This window comes from Chiloscyllium plagiosum, unplaced genomic scaffold (assembly GCF_037043375.1).
Source record: "Chiloscyllium plagiosum isolate Xiang-an unplaced genomic scaffold, Cpla_swu_hap1 HiC_scaffold_6, whole genome shotgun sequence".
In the NCBI taxonomy this organism is placed as follows: Eukaryota; Metazoa; Chordata; class Chondrichthyes; order Orectolobiformes; family Hemiscylliidae; genus Chiloscyllium; species Chiloscyllium plagiosum.
Window position 1 is genome coordinate 14,332,725 of NW_028270144.1, and position 18,065 is coordinate 14,350,789.

Sequence of the window (18,065 nt, forward strand, 5' to 3'; positions counted from 1 at the left end):
TAGGTCTCTTTTATATCTTTCCCCTCTCACCCTAAACCTATGCCCTCTAGTTCTGGACTCCCCCACCCAAGGGAAAAGACTTTGTCTATTTATCCTATCCAAGCCCCTCATAATTTTGTAAACCTCTATAAGGTCACCCCTCAGCCTCCGATGCTCCAGGGAAAACAGCCCTAGCCTATTCAACCTCTCCCTATAGCTCAAATCTTCCAACCCTGTGAATGAAGTGTTAAACAAAAATCAGGTTGGAAAGCAAGCCCACTTTCTCAGAGTTATCATATGAAAGATTTTATAAATGTATGCAAGGTTCCCCATTTTACTTCGTTATTAGATTCAGGTTTCTGTACTGAAAAAGAAGAGTGTGCTTAGAGCCAAAGTACTTCAACTTTTTACTTAAAAATTAACTACAATAATATACTGACATAGGAAGCATTAAATTCTAATTTTTCCAGAGCAAGATAGTTTTCCGAGGTTTGTCCATTAGCAGCAGAATCCGAAGGGCCAATGGTATTTAGAATGTCATTGGACGGTTTCTGACAGTTACCTTTAGACTATCAGTTATCCAAGTCATTGGAAGATAGGAACAGGTATAGGCCATTCAGCCGCTCAAGCCTGTTCTGCCATTCAATGAGGTCATGGCTGACCTGTGGCCTAACTATACATACCTCCCTTTGGCCCATATCCCTTAATACCTTTGCTTAACAAAAAAAATCTATCTCAGATTTAAAATTAACAACCGATCCTTCATCATCTGTTATTTGCAGAAGAGAGTTCTAAACCTCTACCACCCTTTGAATGTGAAAGTGCTTCTGAACATCTCTCCTGAATGGTCTAGCCTATTCCAACAGCACGTTGATAGGATTATTGACAATGTAACTGGTTATATTTTCTGTGGCTGATGATATCAGAGCATGACCATATTCACTCTCTGAGACCACCAACACATTGACAAAGATCTGCATTAACAGCATGAAGTGCCAGGTCAATTTCAGCCAAATTAATTTCATTGGATATATTTACTCTATGCATGGAGTCTATCGTGATCCAGGTAATGTCGAATATGTGAACAAATGCTAACTCCAGGAGATAAAAAGGATCTGTAACATCTGTGACTTTCCCTTCATTTAATTAACAGTCTACATTCCTCCTACCAAACTGCATGACCTCACATTTTCCTACATTAAATACCACCTACCAACTCTTTGCTTACTTACTCAAACTATTTATTTCCATTTGCAGATTCCTCTTTATCTGTGTCGCAATATGCCCTCCTACCTATTTTTGTATCATCAGCAAATTTGAATATGTATTACATTCTGCCCTTTCTCTGAGTCATGAATGTGGTGTGGTAAATAATTGGCACCCCTGGACTGATCCTGGTGACACTCCACTGGTTACATCTTTCCAATCTGAAAAAGGCCCATTCATCCGAATGCACTCTTCTGTCTATTCACCATTTTTGAAACCATATTGCTACATTATTCATAATACTGTGAGCACCTATCTTATGCAACAACCATATAAATGACACCTTATCATAGAAAGTCATGATCTACTCTTGCAAAATCTGATTGAATTTGATTCAAAAACCTTGTCATCTAACTATTCCAGTACTGAGTACAAGACATTAGTTCTTGCATTCATGCATCTTCACACCTATATAATTGGAAAGAAATATTTGAAACAGATCATAAGCCATGGGAAATGATATGCCACAAGCTGTTGGTGAGTACATTGCCACTTTTGCAACCTTTAAATGTCAAGGTAAGAGGATATTATTTTAAACAGAATATAAGCCAAGTAGCAGGGTGAATACACGTGACGTGCACCTTTGGACAAAAATGCAAGGGGAAAATGACATCATTGTGATGGATTACTTTTCTAGATTTTTCACTCCTCAGTGTTTTAGCTATACAATGAATGTAAACATCGCAGACATGGTATGTGCTATTTTCAGTGCATGCCATTTCCTGGATTAGATAGTGTCTAACAATGGACTGCAATATACTGGTGAACTATTCCAAGATATGTCTTCTATTGGGGTGATCTGTATCACATCTTGCTCATATCTCCACACCCATGTGATTTAGCAGAACATATAGTATGTACTATCCAACTATCATTAAGTGTTGAGGAACAAAGTAAGATTTTTGCATTGCATTGCTACACTTTAACAAAACACCAGTGGGCAAGGGACCACATATCTGCAGCACAACTTGCACTAAGGAGGCAATGCAAACAGCCTTGCACAGCAACTAATTGAATAACCATTCTAAGGAACAGGATATTCTTCTTCAAAGACAGATGAAAATGAAAGAGATATGTAGTGAGCAAGCAGGTAGAGAAGTATCAGAAGTAAGCACATGGCTCGAGTATACAGGTGGGAAGTAAACATACAATTCTTGGATACTTTCTACAAGAAACCACTTCATGATGCTCACAAGTCAACACTAAAAACTAAAGTGACATACAGATAGTACTAGGCAAAAGTGAGGATTGCAGATGCTGGAAATCAAAGTCTAGATTAGAGTGGTGCTGGAAAAGCACAGCAGGTCAGGCAGCACCCTGCTCCTCGGATGCTGCCTGACCTACTGTGCTGTTCCAGCACCACTCTAATCTATACAGATAGCACTAGCTAGTTGGTACTAAATGCTGGTAAGGAGGTAGCAGCAGTGACTGTACAAAGAGTTTCTTTTTTAGCAGTCATCCCTCATCATCTAACTTAGTTCAGAATTGAAGTTAACAATCAAAGCTAAAGGCTAAAATCAAAGTGTAGCTACAAGCAAAAAATATTTGTGAGCATTCTGTCTCTCTTTTATAAAACTGGGATGGAACAGTTGATTCAATATAAGTGATGGCAGTTTTAAAAATACTGATGGGCACACACTGATCTACTACAGTGATCCTAGGAAGAAATACAAAGAAAATCACTTTAAAACTTTCAATTAATCAAATTCCGGATAATCGAATGCCGGAAAACATAGTTTAGCCGAGCATCAGGACCTTGCGACTTTGCCAGATAATCCAATATCTGGATAATCAGATGCCAGATAATCAAGGTTCCACTGTATTTAAAAAGCCTTGCTTGTGTTCAGAAGTCAGTCAATTCTGTCAAATTATTTTTTAGAAACATGAGCAAAAATTTAAGAGCACGCACATGCAATGTCACTATATTATCTTTTCTTGTCGTGAATGTCATCTACAGACTTAAACTGCTAATAAATTGCAAAAACCATCACTAAGAAAGAATACAACCCTCAAACCTTGATGTTCAATGGCAGTACCATCACTGAATCCCCACTATTAACATCCTTGACCATTGACAAAAAAATGGAACTGGACAATTATGTGAACATGGGTCAAAACTGAGAACTCTGCAAGTTCACTTCCTAACTCATCAAAACCTATCCACCAGCCACAAGGTACAAGTTAGGCCTGAGATGGACTGCTTGGATGACTTCAACACCAATAACAGTCAAGGAGCTCAATACCATCTAGGACAAAGCAGCTCACTTGATTAGCACTCCTCTTCAAAATTCAGGCCCTCCACCACTGATGCACAGTGGCAGCAGTGTGTACGTTTACAGCATACTCTGCAGAAGCTTCCAAACACATGGCCACTGCCATATGGAAGACCAAGGACACACCACCACCCGCGAGTTCCTCTCTGAGCCACACAGTTCCCAGTCAAGATGGGCAGCTTCATTCCTTCATGCGGCTGAGTCAAAATCTGGAATTCTTTTCTAACAACTTTCTGAAGGTAGGTACATCACATTAACTGCAGCTGTTTGTGAAGGCAGCTCACCACCATCATCTCAAAAGCAATCAAAGATGAGCAATAACTTCTGGGAGAAATTGAGGACTACAGTGCTGGAGACCAGAGTCGAGAGTGTGGTGCTGGAAAAGCACAGCAGGCGAGGCAGCATCTGGGGAACAGGAGAATCGACATTTCAAGCACAAGGCCTTCATCAAGAAAAATGTCTGACCCAGCCAGTAAGGTAATATCACAAAGCATGAAACCTAGACTAAGTACAAGAGTACAAAATGCCTGAATTATGTTTTTTTTAATGTGGAGTGAGTTACAAATGTGAGACTTTGCAGAATGGTTATATTTTGAACTGTCTTCTCAACTTTAAGGTAAAGTCGAGTGCCAAGAAAGTAGATGGTGGGATGGATAGTGATGTCAGAAAGTGGATGGTGGGGTGGAAAGTGGATGGTGGGGTGGATAGTGATAAGGGAAAATGGATGGTGGGGTGGAAGGTGGATGGTGAGGTGGATAGTGATGTGAGAGAGTGAATGGTGGGTTGGATAGTGAAGTGAGAAAGTGGATGGTGAGGTGGATAGTGATGTGAGAAAGTGGATGGTGGGGTGGATAGTGATGTGAGAAGTGGATGATGAGGTGGATAGTGATGTGAGAGAGTGGATGGTGAGGTGGATAGTGATGTGAGAGAGTGGACGGTGGATTGGATAGTGAAGTGAGAAAGTGGATGGTGGGGTGGATAGTGATGTGAGAAGTGGATGATGAGGTGGATAGTGATGTGAGAAGTGGATGATGAGGTGGATAGTGATGTGAGAAAGTGGATGGTGAGGTGGATAGTGATGTGAGAGAGTGGATGGTGAGGTGGATAGTGATGTGAGAGAGTGGACGGTGGATTGGATAGTGAAGTGAGAAAGTGGATGGTGGGGTGGATAGAGATGTGAGAAGTGGATGATGAGGTGGATAGTGATGTGAGAAGTGGATGATGAGGTGGATAGTGATGTGAGAAAGTGGATGGTGAGGTGGATACTGATGTGAGAAAGTGGATAGTAAGGTGGATAGTGATGTGAGAAGTGGATGGTGGAGTGGATAGTGATGTGAGAAAGTGGATGGTGAGGTGGATAGTGATGTGAGAGTGTGGATAGTGAGGTGGATAGTGATGTGAGAAGTGGATGGTGAGGTGGATAGTGATGTGAGAAAGTGGATGGTGAGGTGGATAGTGATGTGAGAGAGTGGATGGTGAGGTGGATACTGATGTGAGAAAGTGGATAGTAAGGTGGATAGTGATGTGAGAAGTGGATGGTGGAGTGGATAGTGATATGGGAAAGTGGATGGTGAGGTGGATAGTGATGTGAGAAGTGGATGGTGAGGTGGATAGTGATGTGAGTGAGTGGATAGTGAGGTGGATAGTGATGTGAGAGAGTGGATGGTGAGGTGGATAGTGATGTGAGAAAGTGGATGGTGAGGTGGATAGTGATGTGAGAAAGTGGATGGTGAGGTGGATAGTGATGTGAGAAGAGGATGGCGAGGTGGATAGTGAAGTGAGAAAGTGGATAATGAGGTGGATAATGATGTGTGAAAGTGGATGGTGAGGTGGATAGTGATGTGAGAAGTGGATGATGAGGTGGATAGTGATGTGTGAAAGTGGATGGTGAGGTGGATAGTGATGTGAGAGAGTGGATGGTGAGGTGGATAGTGATCTGAGAAGTGGATGGTGAGGTGGGTAGTGATGTGAGAGAGTGGATGGTGAGGTGGATAGTGATGTGAGAGAGTGGATGGTGAGGTGGATAGTGATGTGAGAAAGTGGAGGGGAGGTTGGATAGTGATGTGAGACAGTGGACGGTGAGGTGGACAGTGATGTGAGAAAGTGGATGGTGAGGTGGATAGTGATGTGAGAAGTGGATGGAGGGGTGGATAGTGATGTGTGAAAGTGGATGGTGAGGTGGATAGTGATGTGAGAAAGTGGATGGTGAGGTGGATAGTGATGTGAGAAAGTGGATGGTGAGGTGGATAGTGATGTGAGAAGAGGATGGCGAGGTGGATAGTGAAGTGAGAAAGTGGATAATGAGGTGGATAATGATGTGTGAAAGTGGATGGTGAGGTGGATAGTGATGTGAGAAGTGGATGATGAGGTGGATAGTGATGTGTGAAAGTGGATGGTGAGGTGGATAGTGATGTGAGAGAGTGGATGGTGAGGTGGATAGTGATCTGAGAAGTGGATGGTGAGGTGGGTAGTGATGTGAGAGAGTGGATGGTGAGGTGGATAGTGATGTGAGAGAGTGGATGGTGAGGTGGATAGTGATGTGAGAAAGTGGAGGGGAGGTTGGATAGTGATGTGAGACAGTGGACGGTGAGGTGGACAGTGATGTGAGAAAGTGGATGGTGAGGTGGATAGTGATGTGAGAAGTGGATGGAGGGGTGGATAGTGATGTGTGAAAGTGGATGGTGAGGTGGATAGTGATGTGAGAAGTGGATGGAGGGGTGGATAGTGATGTGTGAAAGTGGATGGTGAGGTGGATACTGATCTGAGAAGTGGATGGTGAGGTGGGTAGTGATGTGAGAGAGTGGATGGTGAGGTGGATAGTGATGTGAGAGAGTGGATGGTGAGGTGGATAGTGATGTGAGAAAGTGGAGGGGGAGTTGGATAGTGATGTGAGACAGTGGACGGTGAGGTGGATAGTGATGTGAGAAAGTGGATGGAGGGGTGGATAGTGATGTGAGAGAGTGGATGGTGAGGTGGATAGTGATGTGAGAAGTGGATGGTGAGGTGGATAGTGATGTGAGAAAGTGGATGGTGAGGTGGATAGTGATGTGAGAGAGTGGATTGTGAGGTGGATACTGATGTGAGAAAGTGGATGGTGGAGTGGATAGTGATATGGGAAAGTGGATGGTGAGGTGGATAGTGATGTGAGAAGTGGATGGTGAGGTGGATAGTGATGTGAGTGAGTGGATGGTGAGGTGGATAGTGATGTGAGAGAGTGGATGGTGAGGTGGATAGTGATGTGAGAAAGTGGATGGTGAGGTGGATAGTGATGTGAGAAAGTGGATGGTGAGGTGGATAGTGATGTGAGAAGAGGATGGAGGGGTGGATAGTGATGTGTGAAAGTGAACGGTGAGGTGGATAGTGATGTGAGAAGTGGATGGCGAGGTGGATAGTGAAGTGAGAAAGTGGATAATGAGGTGGATAGTGATGTGTGAAAGTGGATGGTGAGGTGGATAGTGATGTGAGAAGTGGATGATGAGGTGGATAGTGATGTGTGAAAGTGGATGGTGAGGTGGATAGTGATGTGAGAGAGTGGATGGTGAGGTGGATAGTGATCTGAGAAGTGGATGGTGAGGTGGGTAGTGATGTGAGAGAGTGGATGGTGAGGTGGATAGTGATGTGAGAGAGTGGATGGTGAGGTGGATAGTGATGTGAGAAAGTGGAGGGGGAGTTGGATAGTGATGTGAGACAGTGGACAGTGAGGTGGATAGTGATGTGAGAAAGTGGATGGTGAGGTGGATAGTGATGTGAGAAGTGGATGGAGGGGTGGATAGTGATGTGTGAAAGTGGATGGTGAGGTGGATAGTGATGTGTGAAAGTGGATGGTGAGGTGGATAGTGATGTGTGAACGTGGATGGTGAGGTGGATAGTGATGTGTGAAAGTGGATGGTGAGGTGGATAGTGATGTGAGAGAGAGGATGGTGAGATGGATAGTGATGTGAGAGAGTGGATAGTGAGGTGGGTAGTGATGTGAGAGAGTGGATGGTGAGGTGCATAGTGATGTGAGAAGTGGATTGTGAGGTGGATAGTGATGTGAGAGAGTGGATGGTGAGGTGGATAGTGATGTGAGAAAGTGGATGGTGAGGTGGATAGTGATGTGGGAGAGTGGATGGTGAGGTGGATAGTGATGTGAGAAGTGGATTGTGAGGTGGATAGTGATGTGAGAAAGTGGATGGTGAGGTGGATAGTGATGTGAGAAGTGGATGATGAGTTGGATAGTGTTGTGAGAAAGTGGTTGGTGAGGTGGATAGTGATGTAGAGAGTGGATGGTTGGATGGATGGTGATGTGAGAGAATTGATGGTGAGTAGGATAGTGATATGAGAAGTGGATGGTGAGGTGGATAGTGATGTGTGAAAGTGGATGGTGAGGTGGATAGTGATGTGAGAAGTGGATGGTGAGGTGGATAGTGATGTGTGAAAGTGGATGGTGAGGTGGATAGTGATGTGTGAAAGTGGACGGTGAGGTGGATAATGATGTGAGAAAGTGGATGGTGGGGTGGATAGTGATGTGAGAAAGTGGATGGTAAGGTGGATAGTGATGTGAGAGAGTGGATGGTAAGGTGGATAGTGATGTGAGAGAGTAGATAGTGAGGTGGATAGTGATGTGAGAAGTGGATGATGAGGTGGATAGTGATGTGAGAATGTGGATGGTGAGGTGGAATAGTGATGTGAGAATGTGGATGGTGAGGTGGATAGTGATGTGTGAAAGTGAATGGTGAGGTGGATAGTGATGTGTGAACGTGGATGGTGAGGTGGATAGTGATGTGTGAAAGTGGATGGTGAGGTGGATAGTGATGTGAGAGAGAGGATGGTGAGATGGATAGTGATGTGAGAGAGTGGATAGTGAGGTGGGTAGTGATGTGAGAGAGTGGATGGTGAGGTGCATAGTGATGTGAGAAGTGGATTGTGAGATGGATAGTGATGTGAGAGAGTGGATGGTGAGGTGGATAGTGATGTGAGAAAGTGGATGGTGAGGTGGATAGTGATGTGAGAGAGTGGATGGTGAGGTGGATAGTGATGTGAGAAGTGGATTGTGAGGTGGATAGTGATGTAGAGAGTGGATGGTTGGATGGATGGTGATGTGAGAGAATTGATGGTGAGTAGGATAGTGATATGAGAAGTGGATGGTGAGGTGGATAGTGATGTGTGAAAGTGGATGGTGAGGTGGATAGTGATGTGACAAGTGGATGGTGAGGTGGATAGTGATGTGAGAAGTGGATGGTGAGGTGGATAGTGATGTGTGAAAGTGGACGGTGAGGTGGATAGTGATGTGAGAAAGTGGATGGTGGGGTGGATAGTGATGTGAGAAAGTGGATGGTAAGGTGGATAGTGATGTGAGAGAGTGGATGGTAAGGTGGATAGTGATGTGAGAGAGTAGATAGTGAGGTGGATAGTGATGTGAGAAGTGGATGATGAGGTGGATAGTGATGTGAGAATGTGGATGGTGAGGTGGAATAGTGATGTGAGAATGTGGATGGTGAGGTGGATAGTGATGTGAGAGAGTGGATAGTGAGGTGGATAGTGATGTGAGAAGTGGATGATGAGGTGGATAGTGATGTGCGAATGTGGATGGTGATGTGAGAATGTGGATGGTGAGGTGGATAGTGATGTGAGAAAGTGGATGGTGAGGCGGATAATGAGGTGAGAAAGTGGATGGTGAGGCGGATAGTGATGTGAGAGAGTAGATAGTGAGGTGGATAGTGATGTGAGAAGTGAATGATGAGGTGGATAGTGATGTGAGAATGTGGATGGTGAGGTGGATAGTGATGTGAGAGAGTGGATAGCGAGGTGGATAGTGATGTGAGAAGTGGATGATGAGGTGGATAGTGATGTGCGAATGTGGATGGTGATGTGAGAATGTGGATGGTGAGGTGGATAGTGATGTGAGAAAGTGGATGGTGAGGCGGATAATGATGTTTGAAAGTGGATGGTGAGGCGGATAGTGATGTGAGAAGTGGATGGTGAGGCGGATAATGATGTGAGAAAGTGGATGGTGGGGTGGATAGTGATGTGAGAGAGTGGATGGTGAGGTGGATAGTGATGTGAGAAGTGGATGGCGGGGTGGATAGTGATGTGAGAGAGTGGATGGTGAGGTGGATAGTGATGTGAGAAGTGGATGGCGGGTTGGATAGTGATGTGAGAGAGTGGATGGTGAGGTGGATAGTGATGTGAGAGAGTGGATGGTGGGGTGGATAGTGATGTGAAATTGTGCTGAAACCTGTCTGTAAACTGGCCCTTCTTATTTATTTGCATTTGGACAGAGCCCATGTTGAAACTCAGAGGAGTTCGAGATCTGGTTTTCACATCTTGCCACAAAAGTGGACTGTTAGTTTGGCTGAACACAGACCTATAGTCTCAGTCAGATAGAGACACCTGAAGAGAAATAAAACAGTCACTGCTGTTAAAAGCAGGGGGTGAGATTATTCTTGTGTTAACACTAAGCAGAATGCTGATAAGGCCAGATTCTCCTTTTGAAGAGAAGGGACCTGTGGAGATTTTAAGATGGAGATTTAACCACAATGTGCTTTGCAAAAAGTATATACAGGAATAAATGAATAGATATTTAAAAATACATTCAAAGACTCAATAGAAAGGAGAAAGCCTTTTTATTTGGTGACAGGAATCTGAGGCCACAAATCAGCTAACAGTATGGTATAACATATAATTGTGATGTGAGGCTTTTATTTATGCCAATTGACTAACAGGACGGCATCATTTCTGTGGTGAAGCATATTAGATGCAAACAAAGTAATCTTTAATCAACAATTACAGATAGTGCTGGAGATACTCAGCACATCTGGCCACATCTGTGAAAAGAAAACAGAGTTCTTCAGAAGAGAAAGTGTCATGCTGGATTCAAAATGTTAACTCTGTTTCACTCACCACAGATGCTGCCAGGCCTGTTGAGTTGCTCCACCACTTTCTATTTTATTTTCAGGTTTCCAACATCCGCACTATTGTGTTTTTATTTAATCATTAGACAATGTTGCTTTTAGTTGGTTTGTTACAATAAATGCCTTAAAACATGAAATCTTGTGCTCTTCCTTGCAAAACAATTTGAAAATTCATATTGCTTTAAAGAGTCACTGGTTTCTACCAGCATTGTAACAACTTGAAAGGCAACAGGGGCATGGATGAGGGTTTCAGCAGCACATGAGCTGAAGCAACTTCTTTCATTCTCTGTAAACTCCACCTACCAACTCATCTGTCCTGACAGCAGTAATACACACTGTTGGGCATTTCTATGGCTGGTACCCTTAACTCAAATACCAATCTATCATGTCTCAGCATAACAAACTGTGTCAATAGGTTTTTGGATATTTTCTAATATCCAAAGGTGATATTACACATCTCTGGAGCAGGTAGAATTTGAACTTAGGTCTCTCAATTCAAAGGCAGGGACTCTACCACTCAATAGGTTTTTGTTCAGTAAGGAACAACTGCTTACAGCTGGAACCTTTGCTGTTCTCATGCAGTGACCACAGTTAGAGAACAGGAGAATTACCAAAACAACTTCTTCCCTGGAATTTTAGGACAAGGAAGCTAACAACAGCTTTCCCGGGACTATTCCAGACCAGGGAAGATATTTGAGACTCTCTTGTATGTCACCAACAATTACAATAACTTTGTACATTTAACATAGAAAACAGTTTTAATGTATTTCATAGGACCATCATCAAACAGGTGGTCAAATGTTGAATCCAAGATGTATTTTTAAGCCACTTTAAAGGAGTAAAAGCCAGTAAAAAGATAGAGGCTGATGAAAGAGATTCCATATTGTAGGCTGCTGAAGTCACAACTTCATACCTGTAGTCAATGAAAATTAAGACGGTGCAAGAAGCTGCGATATCACCAATGGTTGTAGGCAAGAAATATTGGAGAAGTAATAATGGTGTCATGTGGTGTATCATTGGTACCCAGAGCAAGAAAGATTGGATCTACCTTCCTCAACTTCAGCTACAGGAATTCAGAACAAAGAGACATAACTGTGTCCATTGCTTCCACCCTAACTGCACCCAAAGGACAAAAGTGAGCCAAATGTTTTAGCTTTTTCCTGTTAGTCTAAACTTCAATTAATTAGATTATTTTATTAAACAAATTACAAAAACAGTTTACAACAAACAGTTACATTTACAGCTGCATACAAGAGACAGCAATTTTACAAGGGAGAGGAGCAGCAAAGCCAGGCCCCAAACCCTACCATTCAACCAGTTTACAGGGACATGAGGACAAATCTCAAATCCCAGTTTCACATATAAAAATATGAAGAGACATCAACAATGACATTTGTACATTAGACAATACTGCTAATTAATTAGATTATAACTGTATAGGTATCATAAATGTCAAGGTGAAACCCCTCAGTAATTACTCACACACCCATAAGTCACTATGATTGGTGGGTGCACCAGCTGCATATAAAACCAAAACAATAATGACTAGATGATTGGCAACAAAGCTTCATGCCTCATTGCAGTACAAGCTACTATCTATGCGAGTAAGGCATGGAATAGAGCAGCAATTGTCACATGAGTTGATCGTCTTCCACCAGTGTGGTCTACATAAAAGATGTCAATTCCTTGAGGGTAAGGGAGTTATCAAATAGAAGATGTAGACAATCAAGTCCTGGTGGGGCGGAGAATGTTGGCGGGTGTTGGCAGTGTTGAGTCGGAGGTCATTGGTGTAAGGGGTCTGTGGAACGTGTAACTGAGGGCTAGCGTGGCAAGTTGGGATGTCAGTTTAATAGTTATTCAATAGACTAGGATTTTAGCAATGTAACTTTTCCTGTCCAACTAGTTTCTTAACTGTAGTGGAACCTCTGAGTTCTTTGGTTGAAATGGATACTTTCCAGTCACAGATGTAGGGAAATTGCACAGCACCATCATCAATTTCCATGGTCGTTCCCTCAGAGTTTGCTACACTGGGGATTCCACAGGCTTCCTGTATATCCTTCTCATCTACACAGCAGAAACAACTATTTTGCTATTGGAAAATCTGGCTCAATATTTTTAAAAGTGTGAGAGACATATCAGCTTCAGATTCCTTCAATCTAACCCCTGCTATAAATCAGAAAAAGTGCAAAAAAGAATTACCAGGATGTTGCCAGAAATGGAGGGCTTGAACTATGAAGAGAGGCTGGATAGGTTGGGACTTGGAGCATAGGAAGTTGAGGGGTGACCTTATAGAGGTTTATAAAACCATGAGGGGCATAGATAAGCCAAGGCTTTTTCACAGGTTAAGGCAGTCTTAAAGTAGAGGGCATAGGTTTAAGCTAAGAGAGGAAACATTTTAAAAGGATCTGAGAGACAAATTTTCCACACAGAGGGGGGTGCTTTTGTGGAATAAGCTGCCAGTGGAAGTGGTAGAGAGAGTACAATTACAACATTTAAAAGGCATTTTGGGCAAGTACCTGGATAGGAAAATTTGAGAGGGATATGGGCCAAACGCAGGCCAACGAGACTGGTTCAGTTTAGAAAACCTGGTTGGTATGAATGAGCTGGGCCGAAGGGCCTGTTTCTGTGCTATATGTCTCTATGACTCTACATGAGTCTAATCTCCTTTTATTCAAATTATGTTGAGACATTTATAATTACTTTTTAAGTTTGCATAATTCATAGTTACACAAAAAAGTTCATTTGATCCAAAACAGACCACCTCTGATCAATATCCTGTTTTTAGTGGAAGAGTAACTTATTATAATGAAGTTGTCCCTTGACTTTCTAGGAAATACTATCTTGAAAACTAGGGTTAGATGCTGCTCATGTTGGTCAAGGTGCAGTATCCAGTAAGATTATAGAACTTTGGACCCTGTATTCTTTTATGTGATTGCAGATTTCCTCCAGTGTGTTGCAAGCATACTAGTGCAATAGCAAGAAACTTAGAATACTTTTTTTAATGTTCATTTATTTCTTATCAGCAGCTTTACAATGCTGTGAAGAGTGTGAACCATATTGTGGTTTTGCCCCTTATTTAAAGAAAATGTCTTGCTGCAGGTTTTCACTGAGAAGTATTTAATTTAATATTCTTGTGTTAATTCCACATTCATTAAACTTTACTCACTCACTGTGACACCATCAATTTTAATTTTAAAAAGGGGTGGTGCAATGGTTAGCACTGCTACCTCACAGTGCCAGGGACCCAGTTTCGCTTCTAGCCTCGGGCGACTGTCTGTGTGGAGTCTGCACCTTTTCTCCATGTCTGTGTGGGTTTCCTCCGGGTGCTCTGGTTTCCTCCCACAATCCAAAGATCTTCAGGTTAGGTGAATTGGCCATGGTAAGTTGCCCGTAGTGTTCAGGGATGTGTAGGTTAGGTCCATTAGTCAGGGGTAAATATAAGACAGTAGAGGAATGGGTCTGGGTGGGTTATTCTTCAGAGGATCGGTAGGGACTTATTGGGCCGAAGGGCCTGTTTCCACACTGTAGGGATTCTATGATCAAGGGAATTGAAAACAGAGAATGTATTTTTAAAAATTGCTCGACTGCAAGCCTATGTAGAGCACTGTGTACAGGGCTGAGCAGAACATTTTGAGTTAGGCCACAATAGCAGATTTGTAAATCAAACAAAAACAGAAATTAGTGGAAAAACTCAGCAGGTCTGGCAGCATCAAAATTGAAGAAGGGTCTAAAGAAAGGTCACAGAAGAAGGGTCACTGGAGCCAAAATATTAACTCTGATTTCTCCCCACATATGCTGCCAGACCTGCTGAGTATTTTTCCAGCACGTTTCGGTTTTTGTTTCTGATTTCCCTCAAGTGCATTTTGATTTTGAGTTTTAAATGAATTTGAATATATGGAGAGTAAAAGTGTGGAAGCCAGCATTTGAATAGACAAGTTGAAATATAACAATGGCAGGGATAAGTCTGTTCACAGCAAAATCACATTTCTTTATTATTCTTTTGTTAAATGTGGCTGTTTCTGGCAAGGCCAATATTTGTTGCAGATCTCAACTGCCCTTGAGCTGAGTGGCTTACAGTTAATAGTTGATCAGATTGTCATTGGTCAGGAGTCACATATTGATCAGACTGGGGAAGGACAGCAGGTTTCTTACCCTGAAGGACATTGATGGAATAGATGGGCATTAACAACAATCAATGGTAGTTACTATGGTAGCCATGACTAAGGCTAGCTTTATCTTCCAGATATTATGATTTGGAGATGCCGGTGTTGGACTGGGGTGTACAAAGGTAAAAATCGCACAACATCAGGTTATAGTCCAACAGGTTTATTTGGAAGCGCTAGCTTTCAGAGCACTGTTACTTCATCAGGTGGTTGTGGGATATAAGATCATAAGACAGAATTTATAGCAAAAGTTTACAGTGTGATGTAACTGAAATTATATTGAAAAAGACCTGGATTGTTTGTTGAGTCTCTCATCTTTTAGAATAACCATACTGGTTTCAGTTCTTTCATATGTAAATTGCAGACATTTAAAAGTTACATTCTCAAGTGAGCTTTAACAATTGGTGTCATGTCAGCCCAGATAATGCATTTAAGGTGTGAGCGCCCTGTGTGGGATGTCTGTGCCACAATGATCTGACCACTTATGTTCTACTTACTGAATTCAAATTCCACCAAGATGCCTTGGCGGCATTTGAACTCATGTTTTAAAGGCATAAGACTGGACTCCTACATTACTGCTCCAGTGATATTGCCACAAGTTAAGGCTGAGGAGTAGATGGGTGGGACAAGACAGCTCTGATAATGCAGTGGATCTCACCTCTGAGATTAACAGAAAGCCAAGTCTGGATTAGGTTCAGCATCAGATAGTGACCAGACAGAAGTGAAAACTATAAGCAAAATACCAAAATACCACAGATGTTGATAATTAAACAGAAAAACATAAAACGATGGAACTACTCAGCAGACCTTGCAATATCCATGAGAAAGAGTTATTTTTTTCAGGTCAGTAACCTTTCATTAGACTTCCTCAAAAACGAGAAATAAAATATGTGGTGACTGAGCTGAAATTGTGCCAGGGACTGAGGATAATTGTTTCAGAATTCTATTTGTTACACCATGCAAACCATTCATTCAAAAGACACAATCCTACTCTGAGTTTTTTTTTTAACAGTAAAATGCTTTATTGTGCAATGGGGAAGCAGCAGTTACATTCTATGTCACAGGAAAGCGAAACCACATGTTTCAGCATTATCAGGTTTCACATCACAGTTAAAACAAGATAACTTACACTACTTGATGTGCTCCTTCCTACTGCAAGATGAAGCCTTCTTATTTGTATAAACTATTCCTCTACTCTGAAATAATTCTGATTCTCCTCAGTGCTTCAGGTAAGGTTCTTAATCTTCATGCATTTTACCTTTTACATAATGAAACTGTCCTGATACTATGAACCATTTCAGATTCACACAAGCCTTTGGAATGTAAACTTTGTGTAATGTTATTTACAGTGATATAACAATTTAAAGCCCAGTAATTGTTCTATAATGAGGAATACAAATAGTAAATTTCATTTTGGGATACTGTATCCACAATGTAACAATTTCCACCATTAAAATTAAAGGGTGAGAAACTCTAGACTTACAGTATGCAGCTTTCTGATTTGTGCTATAGAAACAGCAGAGCAGAGACAGAAAATTAATTCTGAATTATATTTTGAGAATTCTAAGAATTAATGTGTGATGTATAAGTGGTTACATAAAATTGCACCTGTATTTACCAACAAAACACTGTTGTACCTATCGCTAAATATTCATAAACCTACTTTACCAGCATTAATATTGGTAAATTGCTTAAGAAGTGCTGAGAAAAACTCTTCTGTTTGTTAATTTGATAAATCATTAATTCAAGTATTTGTATGTGCAACTATCCTATTCAGTTCTGATAATTATCTGTTTGCAGTAGCATGTAGTTTAATGTACATGGTGAATAAATAATGGTCCAACTTCTGCTTCCAAAAATAGAGAAAAAAAATTATTCTTATCATTATCAAGCAGCAGCTTTGGGTGTGCAAAGGTGATCTTGGGAATTAAGCTATTCTGCTTTTGCTGAGTGTAAATAGCATCTTACCTTTAACACAACTATGATTAGCCAAAAGATACAACATTTAGGCATAAATTTACCATAGCAAGACCAGCCGAATAATTAATTTGCTAAGAATGTCTTTAATGTGTAATAAATTTGACACTATGACTCTATAATTGCTAATGATTACAAATCATCACTTTTAGCTCGAGAGAATGAACAATTCTAAGTGCGGAGTCTCATTCCTTCAGGTTGTGAATTGATTTAGAAGATTTGAAACCTGTCAATAAATGTACTTTTTTTTAATATTTAATTTTTTTCTCTCATTTCTTAATCCAAGTGTTTTTTTTCCTCTATCTTTATTTCTTTTCTGTTTATCCCTAATTTGTCATTGAATTCACCAAATCTAAATTACACCATTCCTCAATCCTTCTGTTTAGTTCTTAACAATTAAATCTCATCAATTCAAGAGATAACCACCCTGTTACATCTATTGCATCAATTTGCATTTTAAACAATTTATAGGCTAAGGATCTCCTACAGTATAGGAAAGATGTTGTTAAACTTGAAAGCGTTCCGAAATGACTTAGAAGGATGTTGCCAGGTTTGGAGAGTTTGACCTATAGGGAGAGGCTGAGTAGGCTAGGGATGTTTTCCCTGGAGTATCAGAGGCTGAGGGGTGACCTTATAGAGGTTTATAAAATCATGAGAGGCATGGATACAGTTATTTTTTCTTTTCACTAGGTTAGCAGTGTCCAAAACTAGAAGGCATAGGTTTAAGGTGAGAGGGGTAAGATATAAAAGGAAATTTTCTCATGCAGATGGTGGTGCGTGTATGGAATGAGCTACTAGAGGGAGTAGTGAAGGCGGACACAATTACAACATTTAAAAGGCATCTGGATGGGTGTATAGATAGGAAGGATTTGGAGGATATGGGCCAAATGGAACTAGATTATTTTAGGACATGTTTCTGGCATGGACGGGTTGGATTGAAGGATCTATTTCTATGTTGTACATTTCTAAGACTGCATTTATCAAAAGACGAAGAAGGCATACATAGTTAAAGGAAATTCTGGGCCAATTGTAGTGAAATAAAGCAGATATCTGAGACAAGTATTGCTAAACCTTGCAAAAGAGTAAAAGAAAGCAGTCTCAATTAGTCGTAGTTCATAATCACACCTTATTCTGCAAACACAAATCTCCCACTGCTTTCCTGATTAATCATGCTGTTGTTTAGAGGGCATGCTCATTGATTAATCTTGTTGCAAAAATCTCATTTTTAAAATGTAGAAAAATTGTACTTACACAGTGCTTTTTATGACTTCAGGGCCTATCAAAGTAGTTCACAGCTAACTGAATACACTTCAAGTGCATTCAACCTTGTACTGTAAGGAAATATGGCAGTAGATTAGAACACTGAGAACAAAACAGCAAATGTAAAATAAATGACTAAATAATCTCTTTTAATGATATTGATTGAGATAAATATTATCCAGATGTCTTGAAGAATTTCATTCTCTCTCTCAAGGATGGTCTTTGGATCTTTTACTTGCACATAAAAATAAAAG

The 18,065-nt window shown here is 41.2% G+C and overlaps 1 protein-coding gene across 2 annotated transcripts in view; it reads left to right on the forward strand.

The window, feature by feature from the left end:
• Positions 1-15,661: 15,661 nt before the first annotated feature.
• Positions 15,662-18,065, forward strand: part of LOC122550458 (uncharacterized) — a 50,906-nt gene continuing 48,502 nt past the window's right edge. Inside the window, exon 1 of one of the 2 annotated variants that reach the window (XM_043691200.2) lies at positions 15,662-15,803. In XM_043691200.2, the coding sequence (XP_043547135.2) occupies positions 15,734-15,803 (70 nt within the window). In that variant the 5' untranslated portion in view covers positions 15,662-15,733. The remainder of the gene's footprint in view (positions 15,804-18,065) is intronic. The other variant, XM_043691202.2, reaches the window with a different exon arrangement.